At 39.3% G+C, this 20,175-nt stretch overlaps 1 protein-coding gene across 1 annotated transcript; it reads right to left on the bottom strand.

Annotated features, from left to right (window-relative positions):
* Window positions 1-6,237: 6,237 nt before the first annotated feature.
* Window positions 6,238-12,542, bottom strand: DUSP12 (dual specificity phosphatase 12). Its single transcript, XM_032610047.1, has 6 exons — window positions 11,881-12,542; window positions 10,814-10,927; window positions 10,605-10,723; window positions 10,118-10,214; window positions 9,614-9,800; window positions 6,238-6,633 (listed from the first exon to the last, which is right to left on the bottom strand). Exons 1-6 carry the CDS (start codon window positions 12,261-12,263, stop codon window positions 6,472-6,474), a joined length of 1,062 nt encoding a protein of 353 aa, XP_032465938.1. The 5' UTR covers window positions 12,264-12,542; the 3' UTR covers window positions 6,238-6,471.
* Window positions 12,543-20,175: the final 7,633 nt, after the last annotated feature.

Genomic DNA, 20,175 nt, shown 5'->3' with positions numbered 1-20,175 from the left:
TTAACAAAGGATTAATCTCCAAAATATACAAGCAGCTCACGCAGCTCAATATCAAAAAAACAACCCAATACAAAAATGGGCAGAAGACCTAAATAGACATTTCTCCAAAGAGGATATACTGATTTGCCACAAACACATGAAAGGATGCCCAACATCACTAATCATTAGAGAAATGCAAATCAAAACTACAATGAGGTATCACCTCACACTGGTCAGAATAGCCATCATCAAAAATCTACAAACAATAAATGCTGGAGAGAGTGTGGAGAAAAGGGTACCCTCTTGCACTGTTGGTGGGAATGTAAATTGATACAGCCACTATGGAGAACAGTATGGAGGTTCCTTAACAAACTAAAAATAGAATTACCATATGACACAGCAATCCCACTACTGGGCATATACCTTGAGAAAACCATAATTCAAAGAGTCATGTACCACAATATTCATTGCAGCTCTGTTTACAATAGCCAGGACATGGAAGCAACCTAAGTGTCCATCAACAGATGAACAGATAAAGATGTGGCACATATATACAATGGAATATTACTCAGCCATAAAAAGAAACGAAACTGAGTTATTTGTAGAGAGGTGGATAGACCTAGAGTCTGTCATACAGAGTGAAGTAAGTCAGAAAGAGAAAAACAAATACCGTATGCTAACGCATATATATGGAATCTAAAAAAAAAAAAAAAGGTTCTGAAGAACCTAAGGGCAGGACAGGAATAAAGACACTGAGGTAGAGAATGGATGTGAGGACACAGGGAGGGGGAAGGGTAATCTGGGACGAAGTGAGAGAGAGGCACGGACATATATACACTACCAAATGTAAAATAGATAGCTAGTGGGAAGCAGCCGCATAGCACAGGGAGATCAGCTCAGTGCTTTGTGTCCAGCTAGAGGGGTGGGATAGGGAGGGTGGGAGGGAGACGCAAGAGGGAAGAGATATGGTGATATATGTATACATACAGCTGATTCACTTTGTTATACGGCAGCAACTAGCACACCATTGTAAAGCAATTATACTCCAATAAAGACGTTAAAAAAAGAACACGTATCCCTCTAGGACTAAGTGGAATCTTTCCCTCGGTTACTAAACAAAACAAATGCTTCCCAGAATCCTCCAAACTCCTCGTGGCTGGATGATTACTACAGATTACACAATCCCCAATGTACAAAATAGCCCTGGGACCCAAACCCCGAAAAAAATCACGAAATTCTCTTACGTTAAAGGTGATTCCTTCTGTCATCAGCTAACTAATCAGTTTTCATTTCAGGTGCAATTTATAAGATTTTTATTCTTACCCAACTGCAAATTCAAAAATTGGCATAAAACCCAAAATAAAACCAGCAAGAGTCTTCTGTATCCACCAGACAACTTAGCCTTTTTTTAAAAGAAAATCACCATGACTGAACTCCAATAAATTTTCGTTTTTTTAATTTTCAAAATTTTAATTTTTTATTCAAGTGCAGATAATTACAAAACAAGCATTTGTGTACTTATTGCCAAGAATTAACAAATATTAACTTTTCCATTTTCGTTTCAGATTTTTCATAAGAAATTAAACATCGTAGATAAAGTTGAGGTCTGCGTTTTCCTCTGCTTCATTTTCCTCCCTCCACATAGACAACTTCCATTATAAATTTTATGGTGATCATTCAAAGCCATTTTTTATTTTGATCATGTTTAAATATGTGTATAGATACATACATTTAGTGCTGTTTGGGGGTATTTTAATTTACATAAACTTATAGCACTAATGTTCCCCAAGTCACTTTTCTCATTCAACATTACTTTTTGATGATCTTTAACTGTTCTATGGTATTTCCTTGAATATATACATTTTTAATATACAATATAGACTTTTTTTCATTTCCCTACTGATGAACATTTGGATTGTTTCAACTTTTTACTGTTACATAAAATATATCCTTCTATGGGTATCCTTGTGCATATCTGCAAGAATGTCTTTAAGATATATGCTGGATCATGCAGTAGGAGTACTACTATTGGCCAAATTATACCAATTTACACTCTCGTTAGCAGTGATGAATTCTCACCAACACTAGATGTAGTCAGACTTTTATTTTTTGCCTGTGAAGGGTGTGACTATAATTTACATTTAAATTAAATGTAAATTAAAGAGGTGGTGCATCTTTTCATGTTCATTAAACCTTATTTCCTCTTCTTTGAATTGCCCATTCTTACCTTTTATAAAATTTCCTATTGGATTCTCTCTCAATGATGTGTACACCTTTAAATAGTCTATTCATTTAACCCGTATGTGTATAGCAAATACCTTCTCTTAGGTTGACACTTGTCTTTGTTTATGGGGTTTTTGTCCTCTAGGTTTTAATTTTAACATAGTCAAATGTATCAAATTTTGTTAGTGATCTCTGCTATTTGTATATTGCATAAGAAATCCTTCCCCCTACTGAGGGAAGTTTTCTTTTCATAGTTTTAGTTTCATTTTACACATCCTTTTCTTTAAAAAAAATTTTTTTTAATTCAGTTATTGCTGGGGTATAGTAACACTATTAACTTTTATAGAGCAATTTTGTATTCAAAAACCTTATTGAATTACATCATTCTAATATTTTGTCTGTAAATCCTCTAGAATTTTCTGTGTAGACTTACTGTATACAAACACTAACATTAAAAAATCTATTTTATTTAACATCAACGTTTTAAAACTTAACCTTTAATATGGAAAATTTCAAACAAACAAGAGATAAGAATCTGTCACTTGCAGGAATTCCCTGGTGGCCCAGCGGTTAGGACTCTGCCCTTTCAGGGCTGAGCACTTTCACTGCCTCACTGCTGATGTCCGAGTTCAATCCCTGGTTAGGCAACTAAGATCCTGCTGTGCGGTGTGGCCAAAAAAAAAGAATTTTTCATTTGTCCTGTATAATTTCTCATTTTGTGATTCTGCTGATTGTAATATCTAGGGGCTTGATTGGTTTTGTTTTTTTGTTTCCTCATTTGTTTTTGCAAAATTTTTTTCTGGAGATTTTTTTTAAATACAAGGAAACATTTTCAATTATCATTAAGAAATGTGCTGTTTGTAGTTTTCTTTTTTTATATGCACATTAAGGAAGCTTCCTTCCATTCTAGTTACCTTTTTTTTGTCATAAATGTTGAATGTTATCAAATACTTTTTCTTTCATTTATTCATTTGCTTTCAACTTAAACCCTTGGCAGAGAAATAAAATTTGAAAGAATTTTATGTCTAGATCCATACCTAGGACTTTACTCTGGCATCTGGTAATGTCTCTTCCCACAGGTTAAGAATCCATGATGCCAAAGTGATGTGCTCAGCCAGGACACGTGGTCCCTTTCTAGACACACTTCTGACAACCAACTAGCCCAAATAGCTCCAAGCCTTGCTCAGGCCTCTGACAGAACTGTGCCAGTACTGTATGCCAGGAGTGTAGACAGAGCTTAGAAATGTGAGGTGGGGAGTCCACATATACATATACACCAGGGTCTGCATGAACAAATCCAGGGGCAGTCTGTAGGTCAGGGGCCAACCCTCACTGCATTGCCATATTTTGTCATGAAACTCCATGAAGTCAGAGAATTCTAAATTCAAACCTTGTCTTCCAGGTCATTATGAAGATATATTTGTCAAGAGAACAAAACATTTTAATAGTTTGGTAGCTTTATTTATAACTTTTAAGAGAAATAGAATGTAGGCCTCAATTTGTACCCTGCAAATGTTGGTGGGGCGCCTGACTAGTGAATTTATAGCTTAGTTAAAAACTGCATTTCATCAGTACTATTAGATTTTACAATCTGATTGACATTTTTAGTATGACATCTTTAAGACAAATACCACCCTGAACAGTGAGCCCAAATATTAGAATATAGAGGTTAAAAGCTCAAATTTTGGAGTAAGCCAAATCTTGCTTCTAATCTAGGTTCATTTGCTATGTAACTTTGAGGACGTGACTTAATCTTTCTGAGCCTCAATTTCACCTGTAAAATGGGAATAATAGGATCTATCTCATGGCTGTTTTGAGGGTTAAATCAAATACACATTAAGTGTTTAGGATAGTGACTGGCAGCTAAGTGCTCAATAAACTGCAGCTATTTTAAGGGAAAGTTTTTTTTTTAAGAATGCTAATTTAAAAAAAAATATTTATTTGGCTGCGTCGGGTCTTAGGTGCAGCATGCAGGATCCTCTCTAGTTGTGGCGCACGGGCTCTAGAGTGCATGAGCTCAGTAGCTGTGGCATGTGGGCTCCAGGGCCTGCGGGCTTTGCTGCTCCGCAGCACGTGGGATCTTAGTTCCCCAATCAGAGACTGAACCCACATCCCCTGCATTGGAAGGTGGATTCTTAATCAATGGACCACCAGGGAAGTCCCTTTAAGGGAAAATGTTGACTGCTCCTAGCTAGGCACTATACTAAGTTCTTTATCTGCAGTGTATCACAAAAATCCTTGTAATAACCCAGATACTACTGTTATCTCCATTTTATGTAAAAAGAAATTAAAGCTAATGCAAATGATCTTTCAAACAACCCTGTCAGGACAGCAGAACATATATTAATCCCATTTTGTGAAGATGAGAAATGACTCCCAATTTTCAAAAGACCTGCTCACTTCCAGGAAGATGGTGATCAGTAGAGCCAGAATTATTAGAGCCACTCTCTGACCTCTACTTCAGTACTGTTTTCACTGTACCACACTGCCTCTGAAGTAAGGTTAATATTGCTATTTTCAACAAATGTGTAAATTCAAATGTTTTACATTGATATTCCTAAATATTAAAAAGAAAGGATTCCTTTTTTATTTTGAGAACAAAGGCATAACGGATTTACCCCACCCCCAAAATAAAACATTAAAAGACTTTAAATCTGAAAATCTTGTTTAGTGGATGTTTCACAAAAGTTCAAAATTTACATAAAGAAAATGTAAATGCCAAAATGCCAAAATCATTCCTCATTGGCAAATACCAATTATCTTTCAAAAAAAGATACTATTTTGTCAATGTCTCCTGGCTAGAATATAAATTACAAGGCAGAGATTTTACCTAGTTTGTTCAATGTATCACCTAGAATCGTGTACATAAAAGGTGCTTAGTAAATATTTACTGAATTAACAATTATAAATTCAAATAAAATCTACGTCATTTTCTCTGTGATAGATGCCACAGTGTTATACATAGGTATTAGCTTGAACCATATACAAAACTGCTGCTACTCAACTGCTTTTCACCTACAAAGAGGCAATTTCATATGGTTCAACCTAATTGTTTTTAAAAAGCTTTCTGGAGTATAACATTACAAAGTAAAGAAGTAAACAGATATTGTGAAAGCTAAGATAGAAATGGAAAAATTTTTTCTCCTAAGAAAAATTTATTATACGAAAGCTGTCAAAGGCTTCAGGTCCTATGCTGAGATATTCTCAAGAATCATCTATAACGCTCCCACACTTTTAAAGAGGATCATGATTCACATTTTTTTGCATTTAAAATAACTCCCGTTTTGGTGTTTATGTACATATACACTCACAAGTGTAAATATGAAAAACATATTAAGAACATGGACTATATTTCTCTTTATTAGCTAATTCTGATTTAATGTAAATGTTCAAGTATCTAATTAGGTATAATTCTAACTATTATCAATGAGTAAAATAAATTCCAGTCTCCAGAGATCACATTAAAAAGCTAATCTGGGGGCTTCCCTGGTGGCGCAGTGGTTGAGAGTCCGCCTGCCGATGCAGGGGACACGGGTTCATGCCCCGAGAGGCCTGCGTACCGCAAAAAAAAAAAACAAAAAACAAAAAACAAAAAACTAATCTGGACATATTACCTTTTCCAATACACTAACACATCAGGCTAAAAAAGGTGACTGATATGTAGTTACTCCACATTTAATTTTCTTCATCATTAGAAATATACCTAACATTAATACATTTCTTTAAGTAGATTACTTCAAAAAGTATCATAGGAAAACCACACTTTAGTCAGTGTTTTACTGATGTCCTTTTCTTCTACATTTCCAAGAAAAACCCAGACTAATGTAGCTTTACTAATGTCCCTTAAAAGAGAGAAAGAGAAATATCAAAATATGTCCAAACAAATCTGCTTTACATTTTTAGAAATAAAAGAATGTCACTTAAACATGACAGTTTCTAATTTTTATACATAATTTTGTCCATCTAGACCTTAAGATTACATAACTAACATTCCAAAAATCACAACTTTTAAATATATATGAAATAAAGAAAGTATCTGGGTTATAAAAGATTTTAATATCAAATAAAGTATAATTTACGTGATTAAAAGGTTTTGATTTCCATTCTACTTAGTGTAAGAAGCTGACAAAGTATAGTCTCTAAGTCAAATGATTTTTAGCTTCTCATATTTCAAATGAAATGTTAATGGCCTAAAACTAAACAATCTGCCATGAATGACAATAAGCAAGGGTAGCACATATCATCAGCAAGTTATCAAATGTCACAAGTTCATATTTTTCTTGTTTGTGATCCCCAAACTGGCAGCATTTTCATTTCATCCACTCTGTTCTTATGTATTTGAAAAGCAGGTGTTATCCATCTACCACATGAGCACTGTTCTCCATACCAGTTGAAAGAACCCAACTTGGCATTGCATTTGGGGCAAAGAAGCTGAAATAAAATAAATGTGTTACTTCATTAATTCACTTTTATACAAAACAAATAATTATCTTTGGTAATATATGATATAAAAACAGGTAAGACATGGCTCATACCTTCAAGGAGTTGATGGTCTAATCAGTGAGATGTAATGGCAATTTACTGTAATAGATAGTAGGCTACAATAATTGTGTAAGAAGTATGTTGTACTCTGGGAGTTTAAAGGAGGAATAGATTAATTCCAGCATTAAGGGAGAAAGGTGAAGGTTGAGATGTGAAACAGAAGGTTTTGTGACTGTTTTGTGACCGTGGCACATGTGTTGACTTTTAAATCATCGACAAGCTATATAGAAAGTCCGGGCATAAAACTCAGAAACTAGAATTGATTACATAAATATCTTAAATTTTAGTTTGACAAAATATACCACATTCCTCAAAACAATTAAACATAGAGTTACTATACGATCCAGTAATTCCACTTCTAGATATATACCCCAAAGAGATAAAAGCAGGGACTCAAACAGATATCTGTATACCCATGTTCATAGCAGCATTATTCACAATACTCAAAGGGAAGAAGCAATCCAAATGTCCAGGGATAGATGAACGGATAAACAAAATGTGGGGCTTCCCTGGTGGCGCAGTGGTTGAGAGTCTGCCTGCCGATGCAGGGGACACGGGTTCGTGCCCCGGTCTGGGAAGATCCCACATGCCGCGGAGCAGCTAGGCCCGTGAGCCATGGCCGCTGAGCCTGCGCGTCCAGAGCCTGTGCTCCGCAACGGGAGAGGCCACAACAGTGAGAGGCCTGCATACCACAAAAAAAAAAAAAAAAAAAATGTGGTAGCCTATACATAAAATGGAATATTATTCAGCACTAAAAAGGAAGGAAACTCTGATACATGCTATAACATGGATGAACCTTGAGGACATTATGCCAAGTGCAATAAGCCAGTCACAAAAGGACAAATACATGTGTAATTCCACTTTATGAGGCACCTGGAGTAGTCAAATTCATAAAGACAGAAAGTAGAATGGTGGTTGCCAGGGCCTGGCGGGGGCAGTATGGGGAATTCGTGTTTAACGGGTATGGCATTGCAGTTGGGGAAGATGGTGGTGACGGTTGCACAACAATGTGAATGTTCTCAAGGCTACTGAATTATACACTTAAAAATAGTTAAAATGGTAAATTTATGTTATGAATATTTTACCACAATTTAAAAAACCCACATTCACAATATATGTATGTCATTTATGCTGTACACCTTCAACTTATACACTGTTGTATGTCAATTATATCTCAAAAAGCTGAAGAAAAAAATGTATCACAAAGCTGAGATAAAAGCAACAGACTGGAGAAAATATCTGCAACATATTACACGAAACATTAACTCTAGACTATATAAAGAACTCCTACAAATCCATTAGAAAAAGACAAAACCCACAGAAAAATGGGCCAAGGACATGAAGGAAATTTACTGTAAAAGAAAATATAAATGGCTCATAAGTATATAAAGATGTTGGGCTCAGTAGTAGTCATGGAGATTCAAATTAAAACATTTTAGGATTAACATTTTTCATCTCAGACTGACAGATTGACAAAACCTTACCAATTTTACAATATCCATTATGTCAAGGGTATGGGGAAATGAGTATATGCATTCAACATTAATGAAAGGCAAATTTGTATGGGCATTGTTAATGTCAGCCCAGACTATCAGTAATATTTAAAATGTACACACTCCTCAAGCCAGGATTTCCACTTTTAGGTATATATTCTATAAGAAAATTCAAATAAGTGTACAAAGAAGTATGCACAAATGTGATCTAGAATATTTCACAAAAATGCCTTTATCTTGTGTTTTCCGGGTTAAATAAAAGCAGCAAGGGAATTTCCTGGCAGTCCAGTGGTTAAGACTCCACACTGGCACTGCTGAGGGCCCAGGTTCAATCCCTGGTTGGGGAACTAGGATCCCACAAGCTGCAAGGCACGCCCCAAAAAACAATAAACAAAAGCAGCAAGCCAAAAGCACAAGCCACAAAAGAAAAAAACAGATAAAGTGGACTTCAACAAATAATATCATCAAGAATGGGAAGTGACTGCTGTACAAGGTTTATTTGGTAGCGATAAAAATGGTGATAGCTGCAAAAACCTCCGTGAATATACTAAAAACCACTGAACTGTACACTTTCAATGGGTACATTATATGGTAAGTGAATTATACCTCAATAAAGCAGCATTATCTGAAACCATGGGTTTGAATATAGGGTACCTCTTTCTAGGCAAGACACTAACTAATGCAAACTAAGTTTCCTCACATATAAAATGTGAATAGATATGTGCTCGATTTTATAAAGTTATTGTATTCTTCAAATGAAATAATACAGTGAAAAGGTTTCATAAAATACTCACCATACAAACTTTAAACATCATTATATCTTAGATGTAGAATATCTTTAGATTAATATCATGTAAACCTAAAGGAGAATTGTGGCTGTCACAGGATGCTCATATGAGCTGCATTCTTTAGAATTAACAGGAAATGAAAAAAAATCTCACAACAAACATACAAAACTGAAAGATCAAGAAAACAAATACACAGAGCCAAAAGAGAAAAAAAGAAAGATTAAGAAGAAATTTAAAATCTAATTTTAAAATACTTGATTTGCCCTACTTCTTACAAAGTTCAAGTTTTGTTAAATATATTCTCATTAGTTTGTTAGTCTTAATTTGAAAAAATACAAACAATACCCTTAAAAGGAATTAATTAACTTAGACCAACAGCTTTCCACCAAAAGTGGTTCACTATTTTACAGCAGCTGGTTTTTATGTGACTAATTTATCTTTGATAAAGTCTTATCTATATTAGAAAGATATTAAACTTTAGAAAGAAAGCAGTTAAGATGGAGTAAAATGCTAGTTAAGATATGGTTTAAAATGAAAGGAACAAAATATAGATGACATAATAAAACCGTAGAAAGTAAAATGTCTCACCTGTCCATCCATCACTCCCAACAAAGTGGATTCCATCCACTGCACAGGTTCAATGAAATAAGATGTACATTGAGCCTGACTCCCTGTAGTAAGCATGAAGGATGGTGTCATTCTCTTGTGGGCAAAGGCTATAGGACCACTTCCTTCATTATGATCCAAAATGCTAGAACTTCGAAATAAAGATCGCCTGCAACCCCCAAACAAACAAAAACATTAATGACTTGCAAAAGGATGAAAAAATAGATTAAATGTGCAGTTATTGCTTAGGGGGCAAATTAATATAACATTGATTATGCTACTTTAATTTTCAATAACTTCCACAAGTAACTGCATTACTTTTACTTTTAAGAATTCATATTCTTCTTGAAACCAGATTTGAATATGAAATTTCTGTATTATTCAATTAAACAAATTCCTCCTACTAGATTTTAAGAAACTGAAACTTTCAGTACTTTTCAGCTACTGAGACAAAATAAAATCTCCAGAGGATACAAAATATTTTACCTGCACTTTCTACATTTGTAGAGAACCCCATCTTTCAATCCTTGTGTAATGGCGGATGGGTCAACAGCAAAGAGTTCTTGAGGTAAGTTCTGCAATTCTACATGACACAAAATGTATCCATTTGTCAAAATCAACTCTGCATTTTCAGACACAATTCAGCTAATGTCAAATTGAGGCAAGTAGTGCTAACTTCAGAAATTAAAAAATATATATATTCTCCATTGTTGAGAAATCAGGATGAGGTAGGAGGGCACAATGATCAAGCCCTTGGGTTCCAGGCACAGAGTGCCTGAGTTCAAATTCAAGCCAGCCACTTACAAACCTTGTGACCCTGAACAAGTTATTTCTTGCTAAACCATGTTTCAAAAGATAATAAATACCTATCTCAAGGGATCGCTGGAAAAACAGATAATGCACCTGAAACATTTGGTGTTAGAGTAAACAGCATCTAGAAAGGACCAAACACATACGACCAATTATTACTCACCTGGATACTTCTCTGTAACCTTTTGTAAACGATACTGTTTATAAATTGCACTAGAGGTATCTACTTCACATCCCATTGCCTGGTATAATTTCAGTTGCCACTCAAACCCCTCATTCATCCTGCAAGGACAAACAAACATAGTTAATTTTTCTTTAAATAAATAAAATCACATCACAAAAGCAGAATTATTACTACGACAAAGAACTCACTTAGCCCCTCGTTTGATAGTCTTAAGGTTTTCATAGGCTTTTTCAAAGGTAAGTTGGTCAGTCTTCATCATAAAAGCAGTCATTACAGCCACACTTCGACTGACCCCTGCGTGACTGAAAAAGAAAAAATATCAAATAGCAACAATAAAAAAAACCCAGCCCCCCACTAATGGTAAAGTTCAGGTCCACTTCTTGTCTGCTTCTTCTACTCAAATAAACCCTTTGCCTCTGAATTACTACTGCTGTACAAAAGAATTATTCCCTTATTTCCTTATTCATTTTGAATTCTGAACCATATGAAGGTATTACCTATTCAAAAATAATTACACTATTTTTTTTTTAACATTTTATAATGCCTTCAGAAAAAATCTAAACTCCTTTGCTGGCTTTAAGAGCCCTGGAGATCTGATCCCAGACTTCTTTCCCTTTTATCACTACCTTATGTCCTTTATGTAATATTTAGAACAAATGCTGGCAGTAAAAGTGCTGACTCAATAAGTGTAAACTATCGTTATTACACTCTTTTTGCCATTGCTATCACCTACTCCATCTTTCCCCTAGGAATGGCTTAGGGATCCTTTACGTCCTAACCAATTTTTCTCTCCCCAAATTTCCCCTACATCAGCCACCCCGCCTCAAACAAAAGCAATGAAAATAATTTCCTCTGAAGTTTGAATAACCTTAACCTTTGTTAATCTCTTACTACACACCTCGCATCCTAGTCTGCATTACAATAATCTGGGTATGTGTGTGGCCTCTCGTGAACAGATTTAAACTCTGTAGGTGCAGGGACTCTGTCATTTACCTGAAGATTCCTCCTACCTCCGAAACAAAACTCAGCGGCTGCAGGATGAACCAACACAAACTGAATGAATGAAAGCCTGCACGCCATCAGGGGCCCGCCTCCTGCCCGATCCTCTCTCAGACACAAGCCTGTGCGAGAGGGAGGAGGAGAAGGTTCTAGTGGCCGACAGCCCCTTCGTCCTCTTCTGGGGCCTGGGAGAAGGGTGAGGGGGGCAGGCTGGAAGCGTGGCGGGGTTGCTCTCCCCACGGACCCGGCCACTCACCAATGCACAAGCACCGCGCGGCCCTCGGCGCGGGCCTGGCCGATGAAGGCCACGCACCGGTCCAGATGGCTAAGCAGGTCGGTCTCGGGTTTGTCCAGCGCTGGCACGAAGAGACTCCGTAGACCCTCAACCCCAGCCCCCGTGTTGAAGTCGGTCTCCTCCGAGTCGACCGTCAGCACAGCCGTGATGCCCGCCTCTCTCAGGTGGTCCGGCTCCGCGACTGCCGCAGCTCCACCCAGGAACAGCCCCGGCCGCACCTCCAGCATGTGCTCAGCGGAGCTGGCCCGGGTCCGGCTGCCGGCCGTGCGTTCGCATCCATGGCTCCCGTACTGAGGCTCCAACATGGCGGCGCCCGGAGGCCGGACTGAGGAGGGCCCTACCATCGAGTAGGGGGTCGGCTAGAACGTCCTTCATCTAGGACCAGCCGGCCTGAGTTGCGCCGCCCCTCCCTCTTGGGACCACGTCGACCGCGGGACTGTGGATTTACTGGCGGAAGGTGACGTTACTGCGGCTGGGGCGGAGCTAAACCCCGTTCAAAACCGCTTCTGGACCCTTGTCTCTACCCGGCTCCTCCAACTTGGTGGTAAACTAACGCTAATACAGGGTTTCTCAGGCTCTTAGTGCTGAGATTTTCTTGATTTTCTGCAGGAGCAGAAAATGGACTCAAACTGAAATGATGGTCCCACCAACTGAATCAGCTGCATAATTTTATGCATTTGAAATAAAACATTTTTTCAATGCTTATGAAGCCATTTGTTTGTAGTTCTTCTCTTGGGACTATTTTTCCTTTTTTTTTTTTCTTTTTGTCCCGTTTTTTATTGGTATGTGAATCCTTTTTTTGTTGATGTATACTGTTCTATATATTTGAAGATATTAATCCCATGGTTTTGTGTGTCAGTGCCCTCCAGCCAAAGACGACCAAGAATCCACCTGTAGTTAAGTAAATTGGGTTTATTACTCAACCATGAACTGGAGAATTTTGGGAAATCTAGGTAAGAGAGTGTTAGGAAGATCTATTACAGGATTTGAGCTTGTATTAGATGAGTTTGGGCTAAGGGTCTAAGGGACTAAGCATCTAAGGAAGCAGGACTTTGCTTTGGATTGGATGCTGTCAGGAAGTGGGGGTGATTCTATGACTGGGTATCTTAATAAATCTCACCTAAGGGAGGAAAGGCTAGAGAGACACTAAAGCTGTAATTGGTCAAGAAATAGCAGTCAGTCATGGTCCTGGCATAAAGACCAAAACATGTTTGGCATTTTGAAGTTGGACAATGTTCCTGTTTTATCTGTGTTCAGACATGATTACGGTGGTCTTGTTTTTGTTTTAAGGGCATAAAAAGATTTATTACTCACATAATGAGGCTTTCTGGAGATAGCAGGGTGACTCACAAGTAGGTCCAAAAATGGATTGAGAAAGCAGAGACAGAAAACTGGCTTGGGGTTTTTATTGCTGTTAGAGTATGGGCCTAGAGTGAGGATTCCCACATGAGCAGGGAATTTCATGGTGGTCTTGTTTTTGTCTTTCTTCATCATGAGCTCAGTGTTGCCTTGTCTGGGGTTGATGTCCTGTGAAATTGTTTATATTCAGCAGGAGGGGAAAAACACCTAACTGTGAGTGCCCAGCCAGCTGTAGCAACACTAAGGAAGATCTACCTCGTAGTTCCAGGCCAGTTCCTGGATGCCAGGGCTTGCTTTTGTCTTTCTCATATATAACTTTATAATTTTCAGAGAGATTGAGATTCGGGGCAGGGACACTTGAGCCCCATCCAAGTCAGATGGAGGAAGCAGCAAATGCTTCTGCTTGGGAACACTTAAGTGGGCAGCCTGCAGGGATAGAGGAAGAGTGCTATCTTCCCTTACTCCCACCACAGGCTGTGAACCTCTTCAGGGTAAGGACTTTGCTTTTTCATCTTTTTTGTATCCCCCACAGAATTTAGGCTAATGGTGCTGGTTACTCCATCTTTTGAATGTTAGAAATGGAAGGGAAAGGAGTACCAGAAGAGACACTACTTCCCTCTCAATGCCAGTTCCTTCCCCATCCCAAAGGGTTTACCTCAAGGGCTCACTTAGCGTTTTTGCCTGGAGAGTCATGTTAGCGGTCTTCTGAGCCCCCAGTTGAATCAACTCAACCTTTCTCACTTTACAATCCTGGAAACATCTACTATGTGTCGGGCACTACAGTAGATGCTGAGGCTACAAAATGAATAAGAGTCTTTGCCCTCGAGGAACTTAGAGAGAAACCTGGAATAAAAGATAAGTAGCCCAATTATTGTTCTGATAGAAGTAAGGGCAAATTACTAAGGAAGCATGTGGGAGCTGGGCATCTAACCCTAATGGAAGGGGAGTAATCAAGGATAGCTTCCCAGAGGAAGTGATGCTTGATCTAGGTCTTGTAGGATAAATGGGAATTTGTCGGGCAAAAAGGAGGGAGGTGAGGCACTTGTTTAATTCTCCCAGCACATTCCAAAGAGAAGTCTGTCTTCAGGAGGACTGCCCTTGACCAGCTCCTGGGAGACAATCTCTAAGCCCCCAGAATAGCCTGCCTGATAAAAGTGTTTTTGAATGCCTGAAGCCCTGGGCCATGCTGTATCAGTTTGACCTCTGGGAGGCTGGAGATGGAGTAGTTATGCTCAATCATGCAGGCGCTGCATGCCTATGTGACTGGCCCCCAATAAAACCCCTGGATACCAAGTTTGGGTAAGCTTCCTGTTTGGCCATACTTCAGGTGTGTTGTTACACGTCATCACTGGGAGAAAGAAGCAAGTGCCTCTGTGACTCCACTAGGAGGGGGTATCTGGAAGCTTGCACCTGGCTTCTCTTGGACTTCACCAATGCACCTTTTCTCTTTGCTGATCTGAATCTGTATTCTTTCACTGGAATAAGCCATAACTTTGTATAATTGCTCTTCTGAGTTCTGCAAATCTTTCCAGTGACTCAGCAAGCCTGAAGGAGCCTGGTGACCCCTGACACAGCATCCATTGTCTAGTATAGTGAAAAACTAGAAACATCTAAATAAATGCAAGTAATGGAGTGGTTAAAGAAGTTGTTTTATCCATTCAATAAAATACTAGGCAACGATTTAAAAAGATAACAAAGGAAGTGGTTGATGCTAGCTATATTATAAAATTTTTAGGAATATATACATATGAACTGTTAACAGTGGTTATTTCTGGGAGCTGGCATGAGGAGACTTACATGATAGGCTTTATACACTTCTTTCTATATAGTTTTAATCTTTTTTCAACAGGTATTATTAAAATTATTCACTGTTAACAATCATAGGTATTGACATTCTGGAAAAAAGGGGGAAAAAAGAATTAAGGGTTAATTTCCTGGACATTTTATTAAGATATCCTAATCATTCCCTCAGCTTTATTAGTTTTCTGTTGGGAATGAGCTTTTCTTCCTCAACGCCCTAAAATGAATATAGGTTCCTTCAAGGATGGGAATAAGAGACACTTCTGAATTGTTGTTGAATACCCACAAAGCCCGTCTCAGTGAATATCTGTATCTGGGGGAATAATAACGCCTCAATTCCTGAGGCTGAAGTGTATTTACCAGCTTCTGTATTTTTCCTCCTAGCCACTAGTTGGCACCATGTGCGCTTTGGCAAGATACATTTTCTGTACCTCCCTTGAAACAGGGGAAAATGAATATGGCGACATGCAAAAAAGCAGGGTGTTAGGCCCAGGGAAGGAAATTCGTCTTTAGAGGGGCAGCTGGGTTGCTTCCTGTCAAGGAGAAGAGAAGAGGCTCTATGTCCTAGCACTGGTAGGCGCACGTGTGCGTGCACACACACATGCACGATGTATCTGTTCATTTTATTACGAGCAAGCCTACATCATTGATAAGGATGGATTAGGCAAAAATTCTAAGAGATAGTCTAGTATGCTGTGGTTTGCATTTTAAGAAGACACCCACGCATTCTATGTAACATGGCCTAATCACATGAGAATACACATCACCCAGCCTTCTTGTTCTTTGGTTTTCTTCTAGAGCACAGTCACAAGTATGATTCATCACTTTCATCTTTAAAAATATTTGCTGTAAGTGCATATCTGTGCTGAGCAATGAGCCGAGAAACTTCCCCTCTTCTGCCCCATTGCCTCCCCATCATGGTCCAAACACAAGTTCCTCTTTCTATCTCCAACATGTTGCCTAGGCCCTCCTACACCCAATGAATTATCAGTAAATGTTTGCCAGTCATGTTCTTAATGGGGCTTAAGATCTAGGACAGTTATGAAGATACACATGAAATGTACTTTAAGATCCCCAAATCAAAATGTTGACGAAAAATATAAATGGGTGATAATAACATAATTCTATTACTTTTTCTGTGTTCATGAGTAGAAGGTGTATACTTACAAAATGGTGAGTTCAGATTTGGTACTGTCTTTGAGGGGCACAGTCTGAAGACAGAGAAAACCCAAGTCTGAATCCCAAACTGCTTCTGACCCTATTACCTATTAATATGTGATTGTATGCCTGTAGAAAATTATATGATTTCTCTAAGCCTCAGTTTCTTCACGTGCAAAATAGGAGTAATTATAGCCATATTACAGAGTTCTAACGAGAATTGACTTATCAACATGTGTTATTAGTGGGAGAAAGAAATCCCAAGCTGAACCATTGCATCAGAAGCAGCTCGGGGAGGATTCCATGCAGGAGAGGCTGAGCTGTGGTGAGGGAGAAATGGCTGCAGATGGCTTGTCTTGAGGAAGCTGTTGAGCAGAGATAAATTGCTGAGCGTGATCGGTCCAGGAATTCAACGGTCATGAGATTTAACAGAAAGTGGATCCTAACTACCCATCCAGCTACAACCACACCCTGAAGTCCACTTATTTTGTGTGTGTGTGGTACGCGGGCCTCTCACTATTGTGGCCTCTCCCGCCGCGGAGCACAGGCTCTGGACGCGCAGGCTCAGCGGCCATGGCTCACGGGCCCAGCCGCTCCGCGGCATGTGTGATCTCCCCGGACCGGGGCACGAACCCGTGTCCCCTGCATCGGCAGGCGGACTCTCAACCACTGTGCCACCAGGGAAACCCCCTGAAGTCCACTTATTAATGTAGAGTCTGTGTCTTGGTAAAGATGTGTCCTCCTTCCCTAGAAGGGCATCTATTGTCAAGATTCTGAGGGAATAATTTCAGCTCCACAAACCCTGGGACCAGAGATGACTGAATAAAGTTGAAGCCCCCTCGTTATGTAAGGACAACTTGGTCAGCTGATCCAACAACTCCTCCTGCCTTATTCCCAACTGCGTCCCCCACTCACCCCCAGTATTTACAAGCTCATCACATTGTAGGACTCTCCATATGAGGAATACTAGGGCAGGAACTGGCTGGTGATATCTGGGTCGTGCTCTCAGTTCCTTTTTTGACTCAAGGAGAAAGTGGTAAACAAGGAGTCAGATGAGTAGAGCAAAGGAGACCACAGATGTTCCCTGTTGTGTGTCAGAGGTTTGTTGGGTTACATTTTGCAGAACTCCTCTCCCTTCATTCTTCCCCAGGCAAACAAAATACAGAGAATGGCCACAGTTGCCCCTTCCCAATGTCACAACCTTTGGAGCTCTCTTGCAGTCTAAATGTAGTCAAGTGTGTTGTAATGGAAAGAGCTCTGGACTTGTATGCACAAGTCCTAGACTTAAGTTTTGGTTCCATCATGTATTAAGTATATAACGTGGCCAAGCCAGTTAAGCCCTCTGAATTTCAATGGCCCCACCCCAAAAAGGCAAGGCTAATAATGCCTGCTCTAACATTCCCTAAATGATTTTAAACTATAAAAATCGGAAACCCTATAAACTTTTGGTCAGTCCACAGAATATTTCTAAATCCTTTAAAATGTTGTTCCTTGCCCCTCCTTACTACCAAATATACTCTGCTGCTGCTTCTAAGTGTATTTCATATCCACTGTCTCATATCTTTCAAGATGTATTTCTTTGCCCACGCCTTCCAATAATTACTCATCACCAGCCATGAGAACTGAAAACAGAGATAGGCCATTTATAAACGTTCAAGCTGGCAGGAGGAAACTGCCCAAATAAAGGGAGAAAAACTAGATTTGGATGTTCAATAGAAGCATTTTTATATGATCCCAAAGTGGTGATGCAGCATGGAATAAGATGAAGCCCTTAGACTCACGTTTCCACTATGCAGACAGGGGTGCGAATACCCAAATCATGTGTTAAACTGACAGTACAAACAGAATGCTTGGGGGCTCAGACAGAAAAAAAAGTAGTAACTTATTTTGGCTGGAGGAAACTGGGAAAAATTCTCTGGGAAGGTGGCACTTGAGGTGGGTCTTTCCCACAGGTGAAGGAGAGAGAGATGAGGGAGAAAGGAATGGAAAGGTGCTGGAAAGACAGAGAGCACTGAGGGGGAAGGCACAGGGATATGAGGGCTGAGACACTTGAGAATGTTTCATTAAGTATATGCCCAATATGTCTGAAAATGAACGATTTGTTTTGAGACTTCACAAGCGATCCTGGGACATGTGTTCAGTCCCACCGGCCACATGCAGTCCTAATAGCGGCCATGCAGGGTTGCAGCCCTTTTGGAGGGAAGGGGCTACTACATGTCCAGCACAGGCCTCATCTTTCCACAGCGCCTTTCACAAAGGGCCTCAGAATCCTTTAGTGGGGTCACTAAATGGAAAATGGATATTGGAGTACTAAGTGGATGAGCCCCATCTGCTTCTATACCTTTAGGCTATCAAAGCATTACTGGTTGCCTCTAATCCAAAATGATGCAGGTTAATGCAGGAATGTCTTGTAAGTACTTATAAAAAGAAGCAGCTATATTAGCTCTAATATTATCAACTATAGAAAGTATGGTGACTTAGTTAATAAAACTGTTTGAAAGTTGCTAAGAGAGATCTTAAAAGTTCTCATCACCAAAAATAAATTGTGTAACTATGTATGGTGAAGGATTTTAACTTGACTTATTGTGATGATCATTTTGCAACATATACAAATACTGAATCATTACTTACAGACCTGAAACTAGTGTAATGTTATATGTCAATTATCTTACCTCAACTGAAGAAGGAGAGGAGGGAGAGGGGAAAGGGAAGAGGAAGAGGAAGAAGGAGCGGGGGTGAAGGAGGAGGTGTGAGGAGGTGGAAGAGAAGAGAAGAAGCGTCCACTAGGGGCCAGCATGAGCTTACCAAGAACAGTCTTGCCCTGACAGCCTGTTCTTCTGACAATGACTAGACAGGCAGATTAGGGGAAATGCTCACCCACTGAATCCGTACTTCTCCAGTCCTTTAGACAGATCTCCTTGTAGATAAGGGTGAGATATAGAGACTGAATATTAGAGCAATTGAATAGGTTGGTAATTGGTTAAACAATTGTACCCAAAGAGAGAAAAATGGATCCATGGCAATCATGAGAGAAATTTCTAGTGAGATAGAGCCATCATCTAAATTTCTTTAATCTGTTTGATTCAACGTTTTTTTTTTATAGTGATTTGGATTACGGTGCAGAAGACATGCTTACTAATCTGTATGTGTTACAGCTGAGAGGGACTACATTGGGATCCAAAATTGTCTTATTAAGCTAGCAAAGACAAAATTCAAAAAAAGATAAATGTAAGATTCTGTACTTTGGTCCCCCAAATGAACTACATAAATACAAATTGGGGGTTGAAGAGGTATGCCTTAGATGAAAACAGCGTCTTGGGTGGGTTTGCAAGCAATAAGCTTAATGAGGCTGGACAATATCACTTGCCTCCTGGGAGAGAGGCTATCCTTTAGGTTACACTGAACTCCTTGTCAAAAGACCTGAGCTCTATTTCTACCCCTACCACTAACAAGTCATTTAGTCTCTGCATCTCCATCACCTGATCTCTAAAATTAACAAGTTGGACTAAATCTCTAGGTCCTTTACAGCAGTAAAAGCCTAGGTAGGACTCACCCCCTTTATTGTCTGAGGAGGTGGGGTGAACATCCACTTCATTACCTTCTCAAGTGTCTTCCGGAACTGCAGAGCCTGGAAAGCTAAAAGGGACTGAGACTCCCTTGCAGCTAGGTACAGGGTGTAACTTAGGTCTGGCCACTCAGAAGCCCTTGGACAACATATGGAAGGTGCAAGTGAGGCAGAGGCTATACTTGTGCAGCTTCTGTTGCTTCTGGAACCAGTCTGAGGAAGCTGTTGGTTTTTTCTGCAGTAGCAATAGCAGTGATCCCAGTGTTCAGGCACTAGCTCTGTGGTGCTGAGGTGAGAGGCAGGACCCTGAGCATCCATTTCTTGGACTATAGCAGACAGGATATGTTGAAAGCACAGTTCACGGCATGATCAAA

Source organism: Phocoena sinus, chromosome 1 (assembly GCF_008692025.1).
Source record: "Phocoena sinus isolate mPhoSin1 chromosome 1, mPhoSin1.pri, whole genome shotgun sequence".
Lineage (NCBI taxonomy): Eukaryota > Metazoa > Chordata > Mammalia > Artiodactyla > Phocoenidae > Phocoena > Phocoena sinus.
This window is presented reverse-complemented; position numbering and strand designations above follow the sequence as displayed.